Here is a 14477-nt window from a genome sequence, read left to right as displayed (position 1 = left end):
AAGCCCTGGTTCAAACCCAGAACCTTCTCACTGTGAGGCCTAAGTGCAAACCACTGCACCATAGTGCCAGCTCCCACCCACCTAACCCTGGAAATAAGAGACAAAGCTGGTAGTGGCAGCTCAGTTATGAAAGGAAACAGTTCAGATGTGGATTGAGGTGATGGATCAGTTTCCGCTGAGCATGTGTAGTTTTACAGATTTGCAAATGTCAGTATAGTTCGATGATCCTGTTATTTGGGTTTATGTCCACAAGTAGAGGCCAAACGTAACCAATGAGCATGAAAACTAAGGTACACCATCAGACTGGCAACTCTAGCACCTGCAGCCTTCAGCATGCACTATGTGATTTAGTCCAATAATCCACACTCCTCTGGGAGTTTGAAGATTTTACACACAAACTGTAAATCATGTAATAGACTGAAAAAACATTTTATTTCCATTCCCACCTTCAAAAAAAAGGATCACAACTGGTAAAAGTAATCCACAAAAAAGGTATCAAAATATTTCTGCTAAATAGCAACAATATCATGCTCTTTATTATATAAGCAGAATTTAGAAAAGAAAATATTGTTCCTCTCCTTTCATTTCCTCCTTTGTTCCCATCTTTTTTGTAACAATTCAAACCCATTGTGTCCGTTAATCTGTCACTGCTACAGCATCATCCAAAGAAAACGTAAACTTATCTTTCAGATACAGAAACCGTTAGTGGAACTAAAAACATCAGTTACTCGCATTAAAAAAACACTAAACTTAACAAGCAACCAAAGACATTTCGTCATACAAGCTTTGAACTAAGAGATTGTTGAAATAGAATTGGACCCGGGCTCAGATTGTCCTTGTATTTGAAGTGATTTGTGATTGGTTTGATTATCTCCGTGATCACAGTCTAGGTCCAATCAAAGTACAAGTTTCCAAATGTCTACATGCTGGAAAACAATGGCACAGAATCAATGAAAACATACAGATCCCTGTAGTTAAGTTTACTGACTAACTTGTATTCTATGATTAATCTTAAAAAGCTCTTTAGTGCCTTTACATCATCATGATGCACAAACTGAAAGTTAATATAGCAGCTTGTCTCTACTTATTGTCCACTGTTAAATTCCCCTGGCTATTGCTCTTTGGCAGTGTCCTAGCTTATATTTATGTATTATTCAGCTTTCCCCTTATTGTGAATTGAGGTGGTGTGTTGGTGTGTAAAGGGCGATCGTTATACTCCGACACATACGTCAAACACACACCACTGCACACACACACTCAGTGAAAACACAGACACAAAGCATGCACACATCGTCGGCTGGGGCAGGCTACAAACCCTTCCAAGCAAACAAGTCATTTGTGCCCCTACTGTGCACACATCAGATAAACACTAACTATCCAAAACATGCTCATAGGCTAAAAAAGGGTAATCATGCACGCATACTCATGCAGGATCTCACACATACACATACACACACACAAACAAACGCATTCACACACACCTCATCAATATGGCAAGGTTAGTCATTGTAAAAGTGCGGATTAGTCGCAGTTTCACAAAGTTGTTTTTATTTGCCATTTAGTATTGGGATATTTTTGCCAGTCAAAGACACTTAATTTCACAGTGCAACACAGTATGACAAACACTGACATTAGGGTCACGACATATCATATGGGTGAGGTTAAAAAAATGTCCATACAAAAAAAAAGGTAAAATTAAATTAAAAGTGCAAAAAACAACTGAAACAGTCACTGAAAATAGCATTAATTCAAAACTTTTTTGCGTTAATTGTGCGAATTTAAGTTCACTATAGAAACAAAACTCATCAGTAGCAGCAAAAAAAAGAAAAAAAAAAAAGAATATGGACCAGTTTTAAAACATTATAAAGAACACAATGGCATTGCTAATCACTGTTTTACTTAAGATATCAATATGGCATCAAATGGATATCAGTACGAATGCAGACATTGACACATACACACTCTTGCAACACACATTCAGACATACACACTTGGTCACAGTTAACAGGTGCCAAGGACATTGTGGTGGGAGTCAAGTTTTTAAGCTCGGTACCATGATCAAAAAACAATACACATTTCACTGTATACACAGAATGCCGGAGTAAGGATTTACAAACTGCACGTGGACACACACACACACACACACACACACACACACACACACAGGGCCCAAACGTCTGATCGGAAAGTGGTCTCGAGATTTGTGGGCCCCACTGTACACACGCATACAAACACATACACACAGAGACATACACAAAACACACACACAAATAAAGATGTGTTTTTTCTTTCTATGATTTTGTCCCATCTGGTGAGAAAACAAATGTGTTAGCCCTAATCCTCCCTCTCCTAGAGGAATGGTTTCTGTGAAAGACACTTTCTCTTATATATTTATGTTTTTTTCCCCTCTCTCTCTGTTGATCAGGTAGAAAATGTGACAGGTTTATGTCTGACAGATGGATAGCTCTGTGAAGCAGCTCTCTGTTCAAAATGAAGGAAACATAGATGTGGATAGCGAGAGATTATCTTACAGATCAGTAGAATTCAGTGACTACAGATGAAGTAATTCATATTGAATTCTATTCCCCGGAAAAAAGAAAGAAATCACCCAGAAATTGAACAGAGTTTAGACACCTATCTATCTGTCCCCAACTACATGTAGTAGGTCTCAAAAAGTCTAAATAATAGTGCCACCCGCAGTCAGTTCCATGTACTGCATGTACAGCATGTGCAAGTGTACTGTATGTTGTGAGTCGGTGTACGTTGGTCTGTCCCAGTCGGTCAAGCTATCGGTTACTCTTACACTTAGGAATCCCATTAAAATCTCCACTGTCCCCGTCTTTCCAGCCAGTAACAGACCGTTCTATAGCTCTCTATTTTTCCCTGCCTTGTTATTAAGTTCCCTCCCTCTCTTTCCCTGACTCTCTCTGTGCTGGTCTCTTTCCCCTACTTGTCTTTCCCTCCATCTCTCCTCTGTGTCCTCCTCTCCGTCCTTCTCTATCTGTCCCTCTCTATCTGTCCCTACCAGTTAGTTTTTCTGTGTCGGGTCCCTGCCTAGTTAATCTAGAGGTGTCCCCCTGTCCCTCCCTCCCACCCGCCCACCCTCCCTCTATGGACAAACACATAGGGCGTGGGGGCCGTCCGTCAGGGGGAGCGGCCAATAGCGTCCCTCTCCCTCCCCCCAGATCAGGGCAGTGCAATACACAGATGGATGAGTTTCCCATTCACCCTCCTCCTGCTGGCTCACCTGGACAAAGAGGGAGAGCAGACGCAAATAAATTAATTTCAGTATAAACCTTTATACAACGTTGATTTGACTTTAAATAAAAGCACATGTGTAGTTACCTCTTGGGTGGGTGTAGAGAATCTAAACGCCATAGCAGGCTGCCAGTCTCTCCTTCAGCAGTGGGGGGAACTGCTCTGAGAACTGCTGCCAGTTCTCCTCCCCAACCTGCTCCTTAAAACCATGCAGGATCTGTGGAAGAAAATTTATTGCAGACAAACTGTCAAGTAATTTTCAACTTCTTAAGCAGTTGGGTCACAGGAGTTATTATTAATAATAATAATTTCTCCTGCAACTAATGTGACCCTTTTTTAACTGTTCCTTCATCAAGATCCATTTCATGAAAGCAACCGCCCTGCATTTGATTGTTGGACTGACCGATCGGTCTCGGTGGATGGGGATGGTTTCTCTGTCAAAATGAGCAATATCATCATTTTAGTTACCTCAGGTAAGGAGGTAAGTTTTTCATTGCTAACCCTAACCCTGTTTGTCCGTTTGTTAGCAGGATTACACAAAAATTACAGAACCGATTTTCTTGAAACGTGGTGGAAGGATGGGACACGAGCTAAGAAAGAACCCATTACATTTTGTGGCAGATCCAGGAATTCTTTTCACTTTCTTAAACTTTAGGGGGTTTTTTTTACAAATTGGATACACAAAAAGGAGGATGGTGAGACCTCCTGGTGTATGTGTGTGCGTGTAAGTGAGGATGACAATGAGATAATTACATGGTTTGACATGAGGGAAGCATGCCTTGGTTAAGTCACCCAGTAGAGCAAATGATCTCTGTCTTACAGCAGGCAGAGGCAGGAAGTGACAAATTAATACTGCTGCAGAGATCACGTGATTTTCTTTACAACACACAGACGCCGGTGTCGGCTCTTATCACCACAAACTCTCTAGACATCTTCGTCAGAGTCTTCTACGTGTATGCCACCGCTTTTTCACCGGGAGGTATTTTTATGCCTGTGTGTATCTCTGTTATTATGGAGGGGGCTGAGATTTTTAGTTCTTCCTGCTCCTTTTTTGTTCATAAAATGTGTATAAGAGTGAAAGTTTAATGTTTTGTGAAATTGTTTTTGAATTACACTGAAATGGACAGTTAACTAAACTAAAATCGATCTTTGGACCTCGCCCCTCCATGTGACCTGGAACCTCACCTTGTAGAACATGTCTCTCAGATCATCTTTAGGATTCACCCAGGACGCCACCGCATCACAGAAGAAGATGAAGTCCTGAACAAACAGAGGAAGAGATAATAAGGCTTGAAAATAAAAGGTCTCAAGATCAAACCCTAAAAACCTCAGGTCTTACAGTGTACAAAGCCTCACCTGCACCACTCCTCCTGGGTTCACACCAATCATCATGCAAATCCCACGGAAGGCCGAGTCTTTCTCCTCGTTGTCTCGGATGTTCCGCAGAGATGTGCACCTGCCGCCCACAATGATAAACCAATCAGATGCTGTACAAAGATTTTAGCTCTCTAATCTTGTCTTTGAGGGTCAATTATATATTTGTAAAATAAAATAAAAAAATCACAAGTGAGCAACCAAACTGAGTTAAATAAATGCTGAGTGATAGTCCTTGTAATTCTGTGATTGTGTTCTGCAGCAATGTGATCACGTGGAAGAGCAATTTAAGGAATTTAGGAATTTAAGTCTTGCATTTAAGGATAAGCTAACATGAGAGCACACAGAATGGAAGAGAGAGAAGAGAGAACAATGGGAACAATCTGATGTGGTAAGCCCACAGAAGATGAGAGAGTGAGCATGTGTGTCAGTGATATATGGAAACTGCCAATGCTGACCGTGTATGTTTAGATGTTGTACATTAAATGACACAGCTATAGAATAGGCAATGAGAGGCATCAAACAAGAGATACAACAGTTTCTCACCAAGGTCGGATAAACTGCGGCAGCACGGGAGCAACCTCCTGAGGACACACATATCCCAGTCGACCGATGGTGATTGCTGGAAGAGGACACAGATGAGTCAGGACAGACAAGAGTGTGTCCAGTACTGGGACACTAACTGCACTCACTTCTACCATGTGAACCATTAAATGTCATTTTAACTGTATTGTGCTGTCAGTCCCCTGTAACCTTACTTAAAAATAAACAAAACAAACAACAGACTAATAGACTAATACACATTTGTATATGTTCACATACCAGTGTTCTCCAGCAGGGTCTTGGGGGTGTTGGGTCGATTAATAATCTCAACCAGCTGGTTCAGGACCATGGCAATGTACGGCTGCATCTCCACTCCTAACAGAGCAGAACAAAAATTAAGTGAGACACACAGCATCTCTTGTTATATTTAACCACACAAACACTTAATGACATCACATAATTTAGAATTCGCTAAAACTCACCCATCTGCATACAGATCTCTCCGATGGCCCAAGTTGCATTGTTGCAGACAGAGATGAACTCTGGATTAAGATTTGTCCCGAGGATCGGCATGAATTCAGCTGCAGCACACACACAAACATGTTAACATCACATTGGATACACACAAAGGAGGATGGTGAGAACTCCTGGTGTGTGTAACATGTAAGTGAATGTGTATGTGAGTAAGTGAGGGAGACAATGAGATAATTACCAATACATGGTTTGACATGAGGGAAGCATGCCTTGGTCAAGTCACCCAGTAGAGCAAATGAACTCTGTCTTACTTCAGGCATCGTATCCTGGGACAAAAAAGACACAGACACAAAGAGAAATGTAAACACACAGTGTCAAAAGATGTCATCATTCATCCTGTGGAGAAATCTAACATGTCAATGTGGCTGTTCTTCTTGTTCCATTACCGTTTTGTAAAAAGTTCAAGATCATTTGAGTGAAAGTGCAAAAGATCTGGGCATTTCCTGAGTGAAGATGATACTTGGCTTTTTGGATATAAAATGTCATCACTTCATTATTTAATCCTCACAGTCATTTGTGTGAAATTTTGAATGCTAAATTAGTGTAAGAAGGTTTGAGCGAGGTCACAGGGACCTCTTGGGTACAAGAAATTAAATACCCTCTGGTTGTTCCAGATATATTGGTTCACAAGAAAGGGACAGACAGTCTAAGCGACCTTTGTCCACCAAAACCTTATCAGTTCACAGTCCAAGTGAGTCCATTTGTACCCAGGCACTCCGGAGATCAGAAATTCATGAGAAAGGGACGAACAGGTAGACAATCCAAATAACAAATTATGCCGTTGGCGTGACGGCATAAAAGCAACCAGGGATTAACTTTAAACTCAAATTAGACATAAAACACAGGCTCTTCTCACCTGCATGCACTGGAAAAGCAGAGTCATGATGTTACTGCGAGCCACAAGTGTGTCCACATGGCCCCCAAGCCCCTCAGCCAAGCCACTTAAAAGATCCAGAGCCACGATCATGAAGTCCTTGTCGGGAGCCTCGTACTGGTCTGGCTGCTGACTGTACATCTGAGACACAAACAGGCGTAAAGAAAAATTCAGAGGTGGGATAAAGTGTATATGTAATGTAGCAAAAACCTGAATTTCCTATTCAGTGGGCAAACACATGTGTGAGTGAGTGTGTTTCACTTACCATGGCCTGAGCCAGTGTCTTCTGGACAAGGGTGACACAACGCTGGTAAACAGGCTCGCAGTAGGGGAGGAAGCCGCTCTGCAACGCTGTGGCAACAGACGACAGACACTCGAGCAATGGGAAGAGATCTTTGTCTTCATCCTTCAGCTCGTTCCACTTGGCAATCAGTGGAGGCATCAGTTTCTGTATGTACTCCTAAAAACACAAGAGTTTGAGTTTGGCTTGTCATTGAATTATACAACAAAACAGGGCTTTGTACAGACATGTGTCTTTTTGAGCTCACAGTTTGGTTCAGATGGTGTCCCACTGAGTCTGCCAGTGTTCCTATGGCATCATAAAGAATGAGCAGGTTCTTGTGCTGATACTTCCCGAATGCAAAAACCAGCGTGTCCAGGATGAAGCTCAGATAGGGCACCAGCTCTGTACAAGCCTCTTCCTCTAGAGTGGCGAACGCACTTTAGCAAAGATAAGATGGTAAAGAGATAAATGAGCGGAAAGTGAGAGAATATTAAACAGATGGACATGGAAAAAGAAAGGGTTGTACCTGCATGCCGCCTCCTGCACCCTCTTGTTGCCATCCAGGATGCGTTTGAGCAGCTCAGTCATGAGGGGTTTGAGATGGCCGTCAGGGGGCTGGCCGACCACCCAGTGGGCGTAGCGGCTAAGGGTCCAGCAAGCGATGGAGCGGACCAGAGCTTTCTTGTCACACAAACACTGAATGAGGTGGGGGATGAGCTCAGGCAAGTAAGGTACCATGCCTTGCATGCAGCCTGGGTGGACACAAAAGTTGTATACAACATTAAAGCCAAGTCAGCAATGAAATATCAAGATAGATCATTTCAAATATAGAATACATGTTTCCTTTAATCCTGAACCTGAAATGTAACCCCCCCATCCCAGTTAAGGTCAGTGGCCAATCTAAATTGTAATAATCTAAAAAAAATCACCCATTTCACTCAAGTATACTTAAGTATTTCAATAGCAAGTCTGTGCCACCTCTTACCCTCAGCAATAGCCCCCAGGACAAGGATGCCAGACTCCTTGATGACCCAGTCAGGATGGAAAAGCAGACCTTTGAGCAGGGGTAAAAGATGGGGGAGCAATTCCTCACGAAACACGTTGGCAAGGACGTCCAGAGCTGCCGCCGAGCACTTCCCTACAAAGAGAAGACACCGTAAGCATTTGATAACCTTGAAATTTTAATTGTAATGCTGCATGTGAAAAACTGGCCCAGCAGAGCACAAAAGAATACAACTACAGACCAATGAGACAAATAGTGGGTACCAGAGGTAGTGTAACGAAAGTCTAGATGCTTACTTCTGTGTGTGTGTGTGTGTGTGTGTGTGTGTGTGTGTGTGTAGCTACAGTGGACTTGGCATTTTTTTATAATGGTTGAAAAAAAAAAAAAGGAGCTATAATAAACCTTTTACATTAAGCCACTGCTCAAAAACATAAGACTATCTAAGAAAGTACCTAAATAATAAGAACTACCGCATTATTACCAGAGAGGATTACTCAAGCTGCTTGTCTGTAACTCACGTAGGTTCCAGTCAGACAGCGTATCATCATCATCATCCTCGTCTTCATCAATGTCCTCCCCCTCCTCGCCCTCCCCTCCTTCGTGCTGCAGTGTGACGGTGCGGGATTTGTGGAAGCGAGGTTTGATATCTTGCTCACTGTCTGGAACTGCCTCATCCTCTTCAACGTCGCCCTGAAGAACAACAAAGAGAAATATGAATGTAGAGTTGCTACAGGTAAACAGCAAGAGAGAAGAGAGAGCAGAGTGTTTGTATGAAGGGGAACATTTGATTTGTGCAGGTGGGGCTGACCTTTAGAAGAATGATGTCAATCTCAGAGTATTTCATCCCATTCACCAGGATAGGAATCAGCCTGAGACAGAGACAGACAACAACATTACTGAGCTGAAATCATTTTGTCATCACGTTATACAAGTGCAAGATTCTCATAGCATAAACACTTACTGGACCAAGTGGCCAGAGAGGGCCTCTTTGCAGATGGGCTGTTCAGCCAGAGTCAGCCAGAACTCACAGGCCTCCAGAGCCACGTTCTCATCTGGGTCCTGGGTGCGCTGCAGCATGTACTGGTGAAAAAACAAGAAGAAGCAGTCATGAGGGGGAGAGTGTCGAGGAGTGAGAGAAGGAGCAACGCCCAATGTTGTCTATTTGATCAAGTCACACCCTCACCTGGATGATGCTGTGCATGTGTGGGATGAGGCGGTCAATGCGGACTTCCAGCAGCATGACGAGAGCCCTGCACACGTTCTTCCGCACTTCGCTGTCCTCGTCCCCGGCCAGTGCAAACAGACTCTGAGTGGGAAAGACACAAGGAGAGATCAACTTGGAGTCGAACATTTTTTTTCAAACTCCAAACATGCACTTTAAATCAGCCACATTTACAATGGTAAATGCAAATGATGATGCAAATCCAGCCATGTAAATGGAAGTGACTTCCATGCTATACTAACTTCAGTTTGTTGTCCACCTGCAGTGCAGTGGATAGTGATATAGCACCACTGCTTGTTATCTCCGAGCCCCAATAAACATAGTGTGACATTATCATAAAAATGTTATAATGGTACAGTGGGTAGCACTGTCACCGGGGTCTTTCTGTGTGGAGAGTGTGCATGTTCTTTATTGACCGTAGGTTCAAATGTGAGCATGAATGATTGAGCAAAGGATAGAACGTGTAGATAATGGATGGATGGAATTTCTTCTGATGTTTGTGGAAGTGCTCCTAATTTCAGGAAAGATATAGTGATAGAGTGTATAGATATAGAATCATTCCATATTATCATGTTCTTACACAGCTTTTCCCACAGGATTAATTCAATCGATGGCAGTAACAAGCCTGCATGTGTACGAACAATAATTCATAGAGGTGTGCATCTTCCCTGATGTTTTCTAATCATCACACTAATCTCTATAAAAACCTGATTAACTCATATTTATGTTCCTGGATAAACGGGGCATCGCTTCTTCTTCAACAAAGAAGTTAAAACACTGCGTTACGTTGTAATCTGCGGGAAGAGCTTCTGTCTGCAGGAGTGCCTGTGCATGTCTGTGTATGTGTGTGTGTGTGTGTGCTCATCTCTGTCCCTCTTCACACAAACTGATAATCACTTGTATTTAGATATTTATCGATGATGTCCTGACTGTGAGTGTCACATTAGATGTGTCTCATAAACTCTGGAGCGAATCAAACAAACACAAAGTAAACATCAGTCCTGTACATGTCCTAAAATCTTGTGATCAGTGTTGGTGGTTTTTGTTAAAGTGTAAAGTGAGCGCAGGTCAGAGGAGGAGTGAGGAAGAAGCAGACTCCAACAGCGACTCTTGCACAGGACAATCGGGCCTTAAATGAGCATCTGTCTGATCCTGAAGCAGCGGTGGGACATTGCTAAGACAATGAACATAGCGGAAAACATGAATCGATTATGTTTGATCACTGCAGAGTCTTCCACGTGGAAATTTCCAAACCGCTAATAATTCATGGGAAACACTGTCTTACACTTAATTATGTTACGTATACTTCGCACACAGGAATAAACTGGAGAGTGATGCTTGGCTGAAAACTGGTCTGATGCCAAGATAACATGACTGCTTTCCTTCTGCACCATCAGTGGAATGAAACGAGCTTTGCAGCACATTTCTATTTAGTTTTTCTCCTTTAACACAAAACGTAAATTCCTGCATTGCCTTGTTTGTCTGTTATATAATCAGTCTGAAGGGGCTAGACGTGGGTCCGGGGGGGAGGTGGTGGAAAAACTGACTCTGATCTTGTTTTCTCGTGATGATCGAAGAGAGGGAAAATGATCAAAACATATGGTATTTATTTATAACACAAGCTCTACCAAGACAAAGTTGAAGCACTCACCTCAATGAAGGTGTCTATGTTATCCATCAGAGCCTGAGCTCGACCAATGATGAACTGGTTCACACATGCTATAGCATGGGATCTGAAAAAAGAAAAGCAACTGATTTTTATCGGGAAGATTCTACTGTTGTGGGCTAAGGAGGCGACACAAATAGCTTGTAGAGTCAGCCAGAAAAGACTAGTGTTCTACTGACCTGATCTTGGGGCTGCAATGCTTGAAAAACTGGAGGAATTTGGGGATCATAATGTTGAGAGGTCTGTTCAGAGCATCACTATCCAACAACTCAGAAGAGTCCTCACAGATTTTCTGCAGAGCTCCAAAAGAACCCTGACAGAGAAAATGATACACAGAGTTGTTATTTTTAAATCACAAGAAACAGACACAAATCTGATTATTGCAAAACATTACAAAACGTATGTGTGTGCAGGGAAGTGAGGCTGACCTCGCAGGTGTTATAGTCATCAGAGTTGAGCAGATTACAGAGCTGAGGCAACAGTTCTGGCCACGTCTGCAGCTCTCCTTTAGAGCCAATGGTCGTGATCAGGATACCTTCATGATAAAAAATTAAAAGTTACTTACAAACTCACAAAATAAATAACTGCATTTATCAGCAGATTAATTCATTTTCAATCTCTGGAAAATACAACGCTTGCTCCCACACAGTCACATTACCTGCAGAAATTCAACCACCTACATAGAAGTCTGACTCACACTGGTGAGAAAGTGCAGCTAACACTCTTTCTCCATTGTTCCTTTCTCACTCAAACACCCACCGATCGTAGCTCTGATGAGCGGTGAAGGGTCTCCAATGTTGTTGAGGCATTCTCGTTTGATGAAGTCAGCCACATTGGGAGGAAAGTTCTGGTAGTGAGCCTTCACATTGTTCTTCAGTATCAAACCGCTCAAAGAGCGAGTGGGTTCGTCTTTAAAAGAAAGGCAGCAGAGAGGTGGAGACAGAGACACATTATTTATTTTTAATGGGAAGGAGGTTCACACGGAAATATTTGCTGCAGACAATAAAGTTATATACTTTTTAAGGAAATAACAATTCTGCTCTGTAGTTAATATCCTTATTTTTGACGTGCACATACATACCCTCAGATTTGAGGCTTGTGAGGACAAAGATGAGATAGTTGTTGAAATCTGGAAACTGATTAAGTTGCTCCAGTTTCTGCAGGTTCTGTTAAGGAGATCAAACATGTATGTACACACACACACACACACACACACACACACACACACACACACACACACACACACACACACACACACACACACACACACACACACACACACACACACACACACACACACACACACGGTATAGCTAATTCTCACTCATGTTTCTTGTTTCCCTTTGTGGCAGAGTGGATTCATATACATTAACAGTAAATCATATTGGCTCACTGGCTTTAATCTGCACATGACAACATGTACAGTCAGTTGTCACAGTCATTCATTATGACAAACAAGCAACCACAGAGGAGTTAAAATCTCGTACTTATTCTCTCACCCTCTCCCACACATACAGGCCCTGTTCAGACCTGCTATTAACATCCGTCCTGAAATATTGAATCATAAGTGGACAGGGTTAAGTTTGTCTGTCTAAAGCGGCTCTGAATGTGACTCCTGTGGCCAATTATGATCAGATCTCACTTCCCTGCTCTAAATGCATTAATCACATACCTCATTTGTGTTTGGAAAGACCAAATAGTGTGGTTTTACCCAGTCTGAGTATATAGATGTGTCCGATGCCACTGTGCTTGTGTGGGTGTGTCTGCATGAGTGAGCCAGAGGTAGAGAGGAGTGAGGAGGGGCCGAATGAATGCAGCTGTGAAGAAAACTAATTTAAGAAAAGTCTCAATCCGTATGTGGTGTTCTGTCACAAAGAAATCACTGTATGGTCACTGAGGAGCAAAAAGGATGTTGGATTCATTCAGCTGAGTAGGAGACCTTCATATGTGGCCCTAGACACATTCACACAGCAAAAAGAATGTGGCCACATCTGTCCGTCCACCTCTGACTGTGGGCTGAATGGTGAGATCTCAGGACGCATTCAGACCTGAATTTCACTCAGGACGGATGTAAACACTAGGAGTGAACGGGTCATACTCCCTCTCTCGCACACGCACACACAGAGATGAGGATACTTCTTGCACTGCTCTCTGTGTTGCTGTATCTGGGGACTGGGAGTCCTTCAGTAGCTGAAGCACTTGCTGCAGACCCTGTTCATCTGGCTGCCACTCCATCCTACAAGACACGAACACACACACACACATTACCTGTTTAGGAGGAATGTGCAACACACAACCAGACGGCCCCGCCTCTGTGCATTATAACTCACATCACGTAGAAATAACGTATAATGCGCATTAACTGTAGCAGATGTTAATGAACGACCATAACGAGCCAAATACTAGCTAACGGCTAACGTCACAGCTGGGTACTTTGATCTCAACGTAGGTTCATCCACAGTGTTGGTCTATGACGTTACTGTTAGCATAGCTGTTTATTAGCATGTCCCGTTCCTGGCTACGTTAAACCAAGAGGGACCGCTCGACAGTGGACTTTCAACAACTCACAGCTGTATGAATAAAGAACCTCCGGCCACTCACTACGGAGCCGTGAGCCGCTTTCTACATGAGGCCCAGGCGGCAAATGTCTCGGCTCATTTAGCTAGCAAGCTAGCTTAGCATCGCTATGATGCTCATCCCGCACCGGGCTCACACAGAAATCAGCTGCCGGGAGAGATCCTCCGGTGACAGTGGAGACACGGCGCGGTGCTGTCAGAGTTGCGTTGCTACTTAAAACCACCGAGACGACGCAAATGGAGAGCATCGATAATCACACCAGCCTAACGGCCAGCAGCCGCTACCAGCAGCACGGCTAGTTAGCATCACCTAGAAAGTGCCGCGAAAGGTTTTACCTGGTCACTCCAATGTCGCAGATCTATATTCCTATAGACGGTGGTGCAGTTACGCTGGAGCCGCTAACATTAAGCACACGATGACTTCGACCTGTGTACCTGAACACAAACTTGTGACCTCAGTAGATCTGTGTGCTCGCTACTTGGTATGTGACACAGATCGCATGCCTTGCAATCAAGCCGGGTGATCTGTTCGATCGCGTCCGGCTTCCGTACTGGAAGGTACGAGTAACTGCAGCCACATGATCAACTTTTAATATCCCCATTATTTTATATTTAATGAACATTAATCGGTGTATGATATGTTATACTATATTGAGCTGGGATAATTAGTTATTGACGCATCACATACATTTTAATGGCATATGCATTGTTTTGCGTGGTGTTCTGTTTCTGGCCACCAGGTGGTATCAGATTCCAGTTGATGCAGCATCCAACTACTGTAACTGCACAATGATCTGTAAAAGGTGATGCAGGGCGTGGGTGCAAGGGCATGACCACCAGTGCAACCTTAAAGCACACCATAAATAAAAGCCTGTATATGTTAATCTTGTTCAGCCCGGATTTGCTGTCACTGCTGTACAATTGATTTATAACTTATATTTGCATTTTTTAGCAAGTGGAGCAAAATGTCCTTGAAATAAACAATGAAGTTCCAACATTATAAACTACACAGCTAGTGTTGCAGGTTTACTGCAATGGATGTCAGTGCTTTGTAAATGTGTCAATCTACGATATCTACCCCTCAAAACAACCACGTGTAAATCAGAGAATAGTAGGACACGTCATGTACTCATAGTCACCACCA

At 42.9% G+C, this 14477-nt stretch overlaps 1 protein-coding gene across 1 annotated transcript; it reads right to left on the bottom strand.

Moving 5' to 3' along the window:
• Nucleotides 1-1531: 1531 nt before the first annotated feature.
• LOC118118319 (transportin-2) lies at nt 1532-13863 on the bottom strand. The gene is made up of 24 exons (XM_035171447.2): nt 13670-13863; nt 12894-12993; nt 11839-11914; nt 11517-11666; nt 11186-11292; nt 10937-11070; nt 10743-10824; nt 9053-9175; nt 8831-8949; nt 8678-8738; nt 8388-8559; nt 7852-8004; nt 7393-7618; nt 7132-7303; nt 6849-7043; nt 6566-6724; nt 5888-5975; nt 5658-5756; nt 5455-5550; nt 5179-5254; nt 4615-4714; nt 4444-4518; nt 3346-3475; nt 1532-3247 (listed from the first exon to the last, which is right to left on the bottom strand). The coding sequence occupies exons 2-23, from the start codon at nt 12990-12992 to the stop codon at nt 3368-3370; spliced, it is 2670 nt and encodes an 889-aa protein (XP_035027338.1). The 5' UTR covers nt 12993; nt 13670-13863; the 3' UTR covers nt 1532-3247; nt 3346-3367.
• Nucleotides 13864-14477: the final 614 nt, after the last annotated feature.

Source organism: Hippoglossus stenolepis, chromosome 2 (genome assembly GCF_022539355.2).
Source record: "Hippoglossus stenolepis isolate QCI-W04-F060 chromosome 2, HSTE1.2, whole genome shotgun sequence".
Lineage (NCBI taxonomy): Eukaryota > Metazoa > Chordata > Actinopteri > Pleuronectiformes > Pleuronectidae > Hippoglossus > Hippoglossus stenolepis.
Note: the sequence above shows the minus strand (reverse complement) of the source record. Positions and strands in the feature narration are given on the sequence as shown.

Coding starts and splice junctions, on each gene's coding strand:
- LOC118118319 (XM_035171447.2), bottom strand. CDS start 12,992: ATGGAGTGGCAGCCAGATGAACAGGGTCTGCAGCAAGTGCTTCAGCTA. Junction 10,825..10,936: donor CATTGCAGCCCCAAGATCAG/GTCAGTAGAACA, acceptor TTCTTTTTTCAG/ATCCCATGCTATAGCATGTG. Junction 8,560..8,677: donor TTGACATCATTCTTCTAAAG/GTCAGCCCCACC, acceptor GTTGTTCTTCAG/GGCGACGTTGAAGAGGATGA.